At 42.1% G+C, this 13,200-nt stretch overlaps 1 protein-coding gene across 1 annotated transcript in view; it reads left to right on the top strand.

The window, feature by feature from the left end:
• LOC134357972 (collagen alpha-3(VI) chain-like) overlaps positions 1-13,200 on the top strand; it is a 112,938-nt gene that overhangs the window by 80,758 nt on the left and 18,980 nt on the right. The window contains exons 21-24 of the mRNA XM_063069800.1: positions 353-403; positions 4,193-4,228; positions 4,343-4,405; positions 10,086-10,148. Of these exons, the coding sequence (XP_062925870.1) occupies positions 353-403; positions 4,193-4,228; positions 4,343-4,405; positions 10,086-10,148 (213 nt within the window). The remainder of the gene's footprint in view (positions 1-352; positions 404-4,192; positions 4,229-4,342; positions 4,406-10,085; positions 10,149-13,200) is intronic.

Below are 13,200 nucleotides of genomic sequence, written 5' to 3'. Positions count from 1 at the left end.
CAAATGTTCATAGACGCGAAACATTAACTGTTTCTCCTGCCACAGATGCTGCCTGACCCATTAAATATTTCCAGGATTTTCTACTTTTATTTTTAAGCTCTGGAACGTTCCTCCTCAGACCCTATTTTCCATTCCTTCTCTGACTTGATCAGTTAAACCTGCCACATTTGGGCATCTGCAGTGAAATCTCCTTCTGAGATTCGATATTAAGTTTTCACAGTACGATCCTGTGAAATTTCTTTGGATGTTTTATTTTTCTGTGGTAGGAGCATGATATAAATGGTAGCAGCTGTCATTGTTGATATTTCAGCCATTATGACTGTGTATGTATACTGGCTTGTTTACTACACAGGGTCTCGATGGCGATGATGGATTTGGCTCTCAAGGCTCAAAAGGAAGAAAGGTAACAGCATAATTTTATGTTACTGATAGACATTAGTCCTGTAACAAGGAAAGGAATCTTTCTTTCAATGCCTTTGTGTCTTATCATCCATAGCTGCAACTTATCAATTATCATTATGAAAGAAGGGATATTTTTATCTGCTGTACTAGTTCCTACGAAAAACCTTTCATGTCATTGTCAATGGTCCTTCTTCTTCTTCAATTTTTCCCATTTCACTAATGTAGTCATGGTGAAGTGAGAAATAAAACTTGGGTAATAACAAATTTATATTACTAATCCATTCACAAAGTAACGGTGGCAGCAATCACCTAATTAACAGATCATTTAGAATGTATATATAATACCAAAGATTGAAAAGGACCTACCAATAATAAATGCATTTTCTTTTATACAGAGATTTTATGCTCATGAGTAGAACCCTACAAAATAGCTCAATATATTTCCATTCCACATCTATTAGAAGGATTTGCAAATTTGGATGCTTAAATTTTTGATGTAATGTTATCCAACTAGTTTTAACTGATTGGCTCCATTATTTCAATCAGAAAAGTCTTTATAGAAGCAGAATCAGGTTTATTATCACTGTATATGACATGAAACTTGATGTTTTGTAGCAGTAGTATAGTGCAAAGACATAAAACTACTATCAATTACAAAATAAATAAATAGCAAAATAAAAATATTGAGATGGTGTTCATGGACAATAGAGAAATCTGATGATGGAAGAAAGAATCATTAAGTTTTCAGGCTCACCCCTGATGTTAGTAATGAGAAGCAGGCATGTATAAGGTAGTGAGTCTCATTAATGTTAAATGCCACCTTCTCAAGGTACCATCATTTGAAAATGTCCTCAATGGTGGCGAGAGTGGATATTGGACTGCTACAAAATGATGCTGCAGAGTTAGTAATGGGGAACAAAGAAATGACTGACAAACTTAATAAGTATTTTGCATCATTCCTCACTATGACATGAGCAGTTTGCACCAGATTTGAGAGTGTCAGAGGGCAGGAGTGAGTGTAGTTGCTATTACTAAGGAGAAAGTCCCTGGGACGCTGAGAGTCTGAAGGTAGATAAGTAACCTGAATGAGATAGACAAAGCCCTTGGTTCTAAAAGAAATAGCTGAAGAGATCGTGAAGGCATTAGTAGTGATCCTTCAAAAATCACCGGATTCTGGAATAGTTCTGGGGACAAGGAAATTACAAATGTCACTCCATTCCTTAAGAAAGGAGTGGGGCAAAAGACAAGTAATTTATAGACCAGCTGGTGTGACTTTAGTGGTTGGTAAGATGTTGGAATCCATTATTAAATATGACACTTTGGGGTACTTGGTGGCACATGACAAATAGGCCAAAATCAGCTTGGTGCCATCATGGGGAAAAAATGCTTACAAGTCTGTTGAAATTCTTTGAGGAAATAACGGGCAGGATAGACAAAGGAGAGTCAGAAGGTGTTGTTACTTGATTTTCAGAAGGTCTTTGACAAGGTGCTGCACATGAGGCTGCTAAACAAGATAAAAAAAAATGGTAAGATAGGAAAGATACTAGCACGGATAGAACATTGGCTGACAAAGGGGAATTTTCCAGTTGGCTGCCAGTGACTAGTGATGTTCTGCAGGGTTCGGTATTAGGACCATGCTTTACACGTTATATGTCAATGTTTTAGATGGTGGAATTGATGGCTTTGTGACCAAAATTGCAGATGATACAAAGATAGGTGGAAGACCAGGCAGTGTTAAGGAAGCAGGGAGTCTTCAGAAGGACTTAGATTATGAGAATTGGCAAAAAATTGGCAGATGGAATACTGTGTAGGGAAGTGTATGGTCATGCACTTCGGTGGAAGGAATAAAGGAGTAGACTATTTTCTAAATAGTGAGCAAATTCAGAAGTCAGAGTTGCAAAGGAACTTTTGAGTACTCGTGTGGGATTTTCTAAAGGTTAACTTGGAGGTTGAGTTGGTGGTAAAGAAAGCAAATGCAATGTTAGCATTCATTTCAAGAGGACTAGACTATATATAAAAGCAAGGATGTGATGCTGAGGCTTGAGAAGGCATTAGTCAGAAGGCTCTTGGAGAATTGTATGTAGTTTTGGGACCCTTATCTAAGAAATGGCATTGGAGACAGTCTAGAAGAGGTTCATGAAAGTGATCTCAGGAATGAAAGGGTTAATGTATGAGAAGCATTTAGAAGAATGGGGGGATTTCATTGATACCTATTGAATATTGAAAGTTCTAGATAGGGTGGACATAGAAAGGATGTTTCCTATAGTGGGGAGTTTAGAACCAGATGGTACAGCCTCAGAATAGAACATCCCTTTAGAATAGAGATGAGGAGGATTTCGTTAGCCAGATCATTGAGAATATGTGTAACTCGTTGCCACAGACAGCTATAGAGGCCATGTAATTTGTTATATTTAAAGCAGAAACTGATATGTTCTTGATTAGTAAGTACCTCAAAGGTTTTGGTTAGAAGGCAGGAGAATGGGATTGAGTGGGATAATAAATCAGCCATGATCAAATGGCAGAACAGACTCGATGGGCTGAATGGCCTAATTCTGCTTCTGTGCCTTATGGTTTTATGATTCATAAAGCCAGTCAGAATGCTGTCCACTATACATCTGATGAAGTTTGGTGAATTACCAATTCTCCACAAACTCCTAATGAAGTAGAGCCACTGGTGTGTCTTCTTCACGATTGGGACAAAATGCTGGGTCCAGGAGAGATCCCTAGAGATGTTGACACACAGGAACTTATAGCTGCTCACCCTTTCCCCCACTGATCCCTCGATGAGGACTGGTTCCCTTCCTGAAGTCCACAATGAATTTTTTGGTCTTGCTGATGTTGAGAAGTTGTTTTGACAATACTCAACCACCAGATCGATCTCACTCCTGTATGTCTCCTTGCTGCCATCTGAAGATTTTTCCAACAATTGTGGTATTTTCTGTGAATTTATAAATGTCACTTAAGCTGTGCTTAACTGCATAGTCATGAGTGTAAAGAGAGAAAGAGCAGTGGTTAAGCATGCATCATTGAGGTGTACTTGTTTTGGCAGCGAGGAGGAGATATTATCACCGATTTGTACTGACTGTGGTCTCCTGATGAGGAAATTGTGGATACAGTAGCATAATGATGTTCAAAGGCCAAGGCTCTGTGCGTAATTTTTTTGTCAAATATTTAATGCCAGATGATTACAAATCTAACTCTTGTAGAGTTTCCCTCATGTCCTTATTATATAAGTGTGAACTATAAGCAAAATATTCATTATATATTACACTAATTCTGATTTCTGGCAATAGATTTTCTAGCTGCTTTGAATGAACAAAAGATTAATGTGATTCCAGTAATTCCTCCGTTTCAAGAGGCATGAAAACTATCTCTTGGATGCCTGTGTCAGTTTCTTATTGAATTTCAGGCTGCAGTGACTTAAATTCTTCAGCTTCATTAACATGCAGACATCCTGGTTTGGAGTTAGGCGAGCGTCTGGAGTAGCAGTTATTCCTTTGCATTCACTGACTTTGGAGAAGATCTTTCCAGGGTGGGAAGCACAGGATGGGTAAGTCTGAGGACATCCAAGAGAGAAGTACACATCTGGACTTTTAGACTCAAAGCAAAGCAGTTTACCTTAAGGATTTCTTTAACTTTTATCCTTGCTTCACCAGAAAGAGATAGGACAACAGAGGAAGAACTGCATTAACCCAGCTAACATTTGTAGTTGACTGCTTAATACATAAGCAAAACTGTGCTCCATTCTCTAGCCCTATAGTGCTAAAAATATTATTTTATTACATTGCAGGGAGAAAGAGGACCCCAGGGAAACATTGGCGAAAAGGTATGTTTAATGGCTTTTAATATTTAGAGTAAAACTACTTTGATCCTTTATGTTTGGATTCATTATTACCAAAGATGACTGTTCTTTGTTCCACATTTGTTATTATGATTTTAGGGAGAAAAAGGAAAAACAGGAGCAAATGGAGAACAAGGACTCAAAGGAATGAAAGGGAACCAGGTAGGAACTTCACTGAAAAACATTAAGTTCTTAAACAATATTTGATATTTTTAGAAAAGATTGCTATTTATGGTTGACAATCTATTAATGTAAAACAATAGATTATTGCAGTTTAGAATTAGTTCATTATATATTGTGTAGTATGATGTGGGCGGTCATGGTCCGTGATTCTCGTTGGCAAGTTTTTCTACAGAAGTGGTTTGCCATTGCCACCTTCTGGGCAGTGCCTTTACAAGGTTGGTGACCCAAGCGATTATCAACACTCTTCAGAGGTTGTCTGCCTGACGTCAGTGGTCACATAACCAGGACTTGTGATATGCACCAGCTGCTGATACGACCATCCTCCACCAGCTCCCATGGCTTCATGTGACCCTGATCGGGTGTGTGTGTGTGGGGGGTGGGTACTCAGGAGGTGCTACTCCTTGCCCAAGGGTGACCTGCAGACTAGCAGACGGAAGGAACACCTTGCACCTCCTTTGGTAGAGACATATTTCCATCTGCCACCAATAAAGTTAGCAATAAAATCTAAACAAACTGAAATAAATGGGTGTTATTAAAATTGTGCAGAAAGAAATCAGTTATAAAAATGACCCAGACTTTGTCTATTCAGCTCAATGCAACTATCTGACTGACAGGTTACCCTCTCTTTCCTTGGCTCCTCGGTCTTCTCTGGGCTCCTGATTGTGTTGCATTGAAGACTTTCTCTCTGTCCTATAGAACCTCTAGCATCCTCGGTGAGATTTTTCTGCCTGAATAACTCATGCTTCAGAAAACCTTGGCTGAAAAACAAGGGTTGAGGGCAGAGGAGGAACATGTCTGCATGAAAGAGATTCCCCACCACCCATCCCTCCCCCTCTGTATGTACCTCATTGCAGATTCACCTGACTGGCTCTACATTAAGAAAGGTGATAAAGTAGACAGCGGTGGGCCACCTTGATAGCACTTTGGAATTACCATACCTAATGACCAACCTCTCAAACTATAAACCGTTCAAGCTAGTATCGTGGTCACTCTGACTGAATTTTAGGTTATAGTCTAAGCAGCAGACAACTCTATTTTAAAAAAAGTATAAAGAGAGTAACTTCTTACAAAGCAAGCAGGTTAGATGCCCTTGCGTTTAGTAATTCAGTCGCAGATTACCCTGTCTCTTACTAGACTTCTCAGTGGTGTAATAAGAGATGTGCGCCACCTAGTGCCTAACATGATAATACAAAAACTGTAGCAGGGCCACCTTCCTGTTAGGATCTATTTATTATTTTATTTAGGCCCTGCTGGTCCTTCAGGTTGCGTTGCCCAGCAACCTCCTAATTTAATCCTAGCCTAATCCCGGGACAATTTACAATGACCAGTTAACAATCCAATTGGTACATCTTTGGATTGTGAGAGGACGTGGTCACGGAGAGAACAACGTACAAACTCCTTACAGGCAGCGGTGGGAAGTGAACCCAGGTCGTCTGTACTGTAAAGCGTTGTACTAACCACTACAATACCGTGCCGATAAGCCTTATATCAAATACCTTCCACCACGTACAATAGCCATAAAGTTATAGAACATGAAAACAGGCCTGTTGCTCCATTGTGCCTGTGCTGAGCAACAAACACCCAGTTGTACTAATCATACGCTAATTCAACTTTCATTCTCCCCCTCATTCACATCATCTGTCCCCAGATTCTACCACTTACTTACACACATGTACGGAGATCAGCTACTGGAGCACCCAGAGGACACCTATATGGTTACGAGATGACATGTAAATTCCACACACACATGGCACCAGAGGTCGGGATTGAATGCAGGTCTCTGGCACTATTGCACTGTGCTGCCCAGCATTGCACAATTGTTGCACACATTTAGCAGAAGCTGGGAATATACCTCCCCGTCACACTTTGCAGCCACCAGCTGTTTAGCTCCGCTGTTCGTCCTTTCCAACTCATTGGCATACTCTTACCAGGGATGAAGAATGACCACCTCATTCTAAATCTTCATGCATGTCCTGCTCCAATGTTCTAGTCCCTCAGGCATGATTTTCCTGCCTTTCTGTTAAAGGACATTTCTGAACTGATTTCATTCTACACAGGAAAATAGCATGGTGTAAGAGAAGCCCGCCATCTAGTAGTGTAACATGGTAATATAAAAGATGTAGCATCAGAGGCACTTTCAGATCAGGGGCCGCTCCTAACATAGCGGAAGTACATGAGAATTAGTAAACAACTTTGAGTTAACATTTCATATGACTCAGCAAGAATCCTATAGAATATGATGAGGAAAACATTATTTTAAATAGAACATTTACTGGAGACAGCATAATGCAATATGGTGTTTTGGACATGTTATATTGACTTTGTTTGGATACTTGGAACACTAACTAATATGCAGTTGGTGAAAGCAAAAACGATTACTAAAGGGGAAGGTCAGTGTATGGTGAGGGTAGATGAGGCAGATGTTGGATTTATTCCTGAGAATTACGTGTTGATGGTCACGGTAGTGTAGTGGTTATTAGCACAACGCTTTACAGTACTAGTGACGCAGGTTCAGTTCACACTGTTGTCCCGTAAGGAGTTTGTACGTTCTCTCTGTGACCACATGGGCTTCCGCCAGGTGCTCTAGTTTCCTTCCACTGTCCAAAGTTGTACAGGTTGGTTGGTGAATTAGTCATTGTAAATTGACCCGTGATTAGGCAAGGGTTAAATTGGGGGTTGTTGGGTGGCGCGTCTCAAAGGGTCAGAAGGGCCTATTCAACTCTGTAGCTCAATAAATAAATAAATGTGACAGGTCACATGTGCAGCTGAGTGACTAGAAACAGTAGCTCATATAGTCATGGAGTTATACAGATTGGAAACAGGCCCTTCAGCCCTTCTGCAGAATTCTAACCAAGATTCCCCATTCAACTTAGCCCTATTTGCTAATGTTTGGCCCATAACCTTCTAAACCTTTACAAACTATATACCTGTCTGTTAAAAGTTGTTTTTGTACCTGTCTCATCCACAATGTAGCTCATTCTACATCAACTCCATCTTCTAGAGAGAAATAAAAGTCCTCCCCCCCACCAAGTTCCTATTAAATCTTTCTCCTCTCACCTTAAAACTAATGCCTTTTATTTTTTGATTCCCCAACCCTGGGGACGAGATTGAGAGCGTTCATCCTCTGTATGTGGAATGGGGGTTGCAAGGGTGGAAACAGTGGCTTAAACCTCTGTTTATTGGTCAGCTCATTGGGAGTGTGGGAAGGATTTTTGAGGGTCAGACTCAGGGTGGGAAGGAGAAATAGGTAGTTAGGTTCTGAGAACAGCATGTAAATAGTTAACGAGGCAAAGAGGATCTACCTTGGTTAGGAATATAGTTGATCTGAAAGTGCGCAACAGAAGGTAATCTCTGAATAAGGTGACCAATTTACCCAAGCAGCTCCCCACGTACGGGGCGGTGGGGGGGGGGGGTGGAATCTGTAACTGGAATCCACAATCTATTTTCTGGCTGTTTCAAGCTACAAATGATTGTAACTACTTTTCATTTTGAAAATAAGCAATTTTCAGGTATGTAGCGCTGAATGTGGCTGATTTCTAAGGGCAGTTACTTCCAACCAAAGCTTAGCCAGATATCCTTCCCACTGGACCAAACAATACTACTCCTTATTTTAATGCTATTCACCTCTTGCAGTCCCTGTGGACAGTATATTTCTTCCCCAAAGGTCCTTCCTGCTGCACATTTATTTACTAAATTTGCTTAAACCTCATCAAGAACATATTGGGACATTGGTCAAAGCCACTTGCAAATGCAAACCTTCCAGCCTGTTTACCTTGTTTCAACTCTTCTGCAATGTTTCCCATTGGCCTGGAATGGAACTGCTTTCATTTCATCCATCAGACATCCCACTATCCCACTGCATCACCTGATGTGTAAGATTGGGATAAATCAGAGATTACCACTAAAGAAGTCTTGCCCTTCCTCACTGACTTCTGAAATATTGGCCAAAGGACCTCAACCCATCACAAAATGTTCTTCTACCATTGGGTGATATCCTTTTGTCTAGAACAGGAATTTCGAATTTTTTTTAGACCACAGACCAATACCATTAAGCAAGGGGTTTGTGGGTCCCAAGTTGGGAACCCCTGGTCTGGAGTAATGAAAGCGATAAATGTGAGATTCATTATACTATTTGACCATATGACATACAGTAGGAGCAGAATTAGGCCATTCAGCCCAACATGTCTGCTCTAATGTACCATCGTGGCTGATTTATTATCCCTCTCAACCCCATTCTCCTGCCTTCTCTTCATAACCTTTGACAAAAAGATCATTAGACATAAGAGCAGACTTAGGCCATCCTACTTATTGAGTTAGGGTGCTGAGTAAACTCCCTAACTATTGAATCTCATTGATCACTCCCCTCTTGTGCAAAACGACTGCCCTCGAATAAAGCATCATCATGATCACCAGCATTAGGCCCCTCCTCCCCCAGGAATACCTACTGATTGAAGCATGTTCAAGACTGTCATGTGTCCAGTGGATTCCTGCACTTGCTTTGTTTTTTCCTCCCATGAGGGGTGGGTACTTGTTCATCATTCTCACGGACCCTGGAACATAGAAACATAGAAACATAGAAAATAGGTGCAGGAGTAGGCCATTCGGCCCTTCGAGCCAGCACCGCCATTTATTATGATCATGGCTGATCATCCAACTCAGAACCCCGCCCCAGACTTCCCTCCATACCCCCTGACCCCCGTAGCCACAAGGGCCATATCTAACTCCCTCTTAAATATAGCCAATGAACTGGCCTCAACTGTTTCCTGTGGCAGAGAATTCCACAGATTCACCACTCTCTGTGTGAAGAAGTTTTTCCTAATCTCAGTCCTAAAAGGCTTCCCCTCTATCCTCAAACTGTGACCCCTCGTTCTGGACTTCCCCAACATTGGGAACAATCTTCCTGCATCTAGCCTGTCCAATCCCTTTAGGATCTTATACGTTTCAATCAGATCCCCCTCAATCTTCTAAATTCCAACGAGTACAAGCCCAGTTCATCCAGTCTTTCTTCATATGAAAGTCCTGCCATCCCAGGAATCAATCTGGTGAACTTCTTTGTACTCCCTCTATGGCAAAGATGTCTTTCCTCAGATTAGGGGACCAAAACTGCACACAATACTCCAGGTGTGGTCTCACCAAGGCCTTGTACAACTGCAGTAGTACCTCCCTGCTCCTGTACTCGAACCCTCTCGCTATAAATGCCAGCATACCATTCGCCTTTTTCACCGCCTGCTGTACCTGCATGCCCACTTTCAATGACTGGTGTATAATGACACCCAGGTCTCGTTGCACCTCCCCTTTTCCTAATCGGCCACCATTCAGATAATAATCTGTTTTCCTATTTTTGCCACCAAAGTGGATAACTTCACATTTATCCACATTAAATTGCATCTGCCATGAATTTGCCCACTCACCCAACCTATCCAAGTCACCCTGCATCCTCTTAACACATCTATCTCTTGGAGCAAGCACGCCACGAAACTCTCAGGTTCCTACAGTGAATCCAGTCATAGTTCAGCTCTCAAACCCTGAGGTTGGGCTTTGAGTAACTGGAAGTACTTCCTTTTGTGAATTGTTATCCAGGGAGTGAAGTATGAAAATAGTGTGAATTATCCCTTGATAAGATTCCTCCAAACTAATGTGACGTGCTCATTCCTGTCAGGGTCATGCTGGTGATCCTGGAGATCTCGGCGAGCCAGGAGTGGTAGGAAATCCTGGACGAAAGGTAAGATGGTGAGATATTTGATCATTTAGTTTCAAGTTGTCATTACACTAGATCCTCCAATATTTCACACAAATGTCATGGTGTGTTTTACAATCACTGGTACAAAGTTAAAACTACCTTCTCGAACATTATACAGCTGCATTACCTGCACATCAGTTATATGTTTTAAAATGAAATTTCAAATAATTAGTCAACAGCAATCAGTGAATAACTGAATTTTAAAATTTGGTACCTGCAGCTGTCTAAATTCCATAAGTCCACTTCCTTTACTAAGTTTATTTATCTCATTTCCCTGCTTAAAAGCTTCCTTACAGCCAACAACTTAATAAGCTTTTGGTCACTCCTTGTTTTATAACCTTTTTTCAGTTTGTTCTCCTTTTTTCCCACTGTCTACAAAGCAGCTTAGTATGTTTTTGTGAAAGAACAGTTACAGACTGAAGTTACAACAAAAATCTACCAATAACAACAGTAATTTATATCCTATGAATAGAAATAGGCTTGAGCAAGGCTTACAACAGGAAATCTGCAGATGCTGGAAATTCAAGCAACACACATCAAAGTTGCTGGTGAACGCAGCAGGCCAGGCAGCATCTCTAGGAAGAGGTACAGTCGACGTTTCAGGTCGAGACCCTTCGTCAGGACTAACTGAAGGAAGAGTTAGTAAGAGATTTGAAAGTGGGGGGGGGGGGAGATCCAAAATGATAGGAGAAGACAGGTGGGAGGGATGGAGCCAAGAGCTGGATAGGTGATTGGCAAAAGGGATACGAGAGGATCATGGGACAGGAGGCCCAGGGAGAAGGAAAAGGGGGAGGGGGGGAAAGCCCAGAGGATGGGCAAGGGGTATAGTCAGAGGGACAGAGGGAGAAAAAGGAGAGTGAGAGAAAGAATGTGTGTATAAAAATAAATAACAGATGGGGTACGAGGGGGAGGTGGGGCATTAGCGGAAGTTAGAGAAGTCAATGTTCATGCCATCAGGTTGGAGGCTACCCAGACAGAATATAAGGTGTTGTTCCTCCAACCTGAGTGTGGTGATATACTGCGTCCGGTGCTCCCAATGTGGCCTTTTATATATTGGCGAGACCCGACGCAGACTGGGAGACTGCTTTGCTGAACACCTACGCTCTGTCCTCCAGAGAAAGCAGAATCTCCCAGTGGCCACACATTTTAATTCCACATCCCATTCCCATTCTGACATGTCTATCCACGGCCTCCTCTACTGTAAAGATGAAGCCACATTCAGGTTGGAGGAACAACATCTTATATTCCACCTGGGTAGCCTCCAACCTGATGGCATGAACATCGACTTCTCTAACTTCCGCTAATGCCCCACCTCCCCCTCGTACCCCATCTGTTATTTATTTTTATACACACTTTCTTTCTCTTACTCTCCTTTTTCTCCCTCTGTCCCTCTGACTATACCCCTTGCCCATCCTCTGGTTCTGCCACCCCCACCCCTGTCTTTCTCCCCGGACCTCCTGTCCCATGATCCTCTCATATCCCCTTTGCCAATCACCTGTCCAGCTCTTGGCTCCATCCCTCCCCCTCCTGTCTTCTCCTTTCATTTCAGATCTCCCCCTCCCCCTCCCACTTTCAAATCTCTTACTAACTCTTCCTTCAGTTAGTCCTGACGAAGGGTCTCAGCCTGAAACGTCGACTGTACCTCTTCCTAGAGATGCTGCCTGGCCTGCTGCGTTCACCAGCAACTTTGATGTGTGTTGCTTGAGCAAGGCTTACTGCTTCAGATACAGTGATCCTGAAGGAGCGTATCAATGATGGTCAGGTGACTCTGACCATGACATTGTCTATGGTGAAGACATTCCTCCAGTTGTCAACGGGTTGTTGGAATTTTGGCTATCATATAACATCATCTTCAGCACAGGATCGGGAGAAGGTGAAAAAATATAAACAACAGTATGTGGTTAATGTAAAGGAAAACAGAGTTCATTTTTCTGATTCAACACATACATACATACGAAATGCTGTAGGAACTCAGTGAGCCAGGCAGCGTCTATGGAGGAAAATAAACAGTTGATGTTTCAGACTGAGGTCCTTCAATCAGGACTGAAAACAAGGAGAGTAGAAGTCAGGAGAAGAAGGTAGGGGAAGGGGACAAACTGAAAACTGGCATGTGATAGGTGAAAACAGGGGAGGAGGAAGGTGGGTGGGTGAAGATGGAGGTGATGGGAGAAGGTAAGAAGCTGAGAGGAAATAGGTGGAAGAGGTAAAGGGCTGAAGAAGATTGAATTTGGTGGGAGACAACGGTGGAACATGGAAGAAAGGAAAGGAGAAGAAGAAGTGCCAGAGGGCACTGATGGGTAGGTGAAGAGAAAAGGAGGGAACCAGAGTGGGGAATGAAAAAAGAAAGAAGGGTATGGGAGGTGATGAGGGGAAATTACCGAGGTTAGAGAAATCAATGTTCATGTCATAAGGTTGGACGCTAACCAGTCTGAATATGACTTGATGTTTCCCTAAACATCAACTGGGAAGATTGGGCATACTGGTAATCACCACTGGTTCAGTAATGTGAATTTGAATTCAATGAAAAATAACTGATTACCATGAAACCACGTCGGTTGTCATAAAAACACATGTGGTTCACTAACGTCCTTTAGTTTAGGGGAGGAATCCTGCTGTCCTTACCTGGTCTGGCCTATATGTTACTCCAGACCCAGAGCAATGTGGTAAATGCTGGCTTAGCTGCCAATGCCCACATCCTGTAAATGAATAAATAATTTTAAAAAAGGAAACTGAGTATGGCCTCATTTTGGCAGTAGATGAAGCCATGGACTATATCCGGTACTCCTTGTGCAGTATCCTCTACATAGATGAAACCCAACTGAGACTGGGAGACCATTTCGTTGACCACCTTTGCTCCTTCCACCACAAAAGGCAAGATTTCCCAGTGGCCACCCATTTCAATTCGACTTCCAACTCCCATTCTAACACGTCGGTCCTTGACCTCCTTGTCCCAGCCAGCTGGGACTCTATCCACTTCCACCGCCTTATTATTTTGGCTTCTGCCCCGTCCTTTCCAGTCCTGATGAAGGGTCTC

The sequence above is a fragment of the Mobula hypostoma genome, chromosome 17 (assembly GCF_963921235.1).
Source record: "Mobula hypostoma chromosome 17, sMobHyp1.1, whole genome shotgun sequence".
NCBI lineage: Eukaryota > Metazoa > Chordata > Chondrichthyes > Myliobatiformes > Myliobatidae > Mobula > Mobula hypostoma.
The sequence above is the reverse complement of the archived record's forward strand: the minus strand, read 5'-3'. Positions and strand labels throughout refer to the sequence as shown.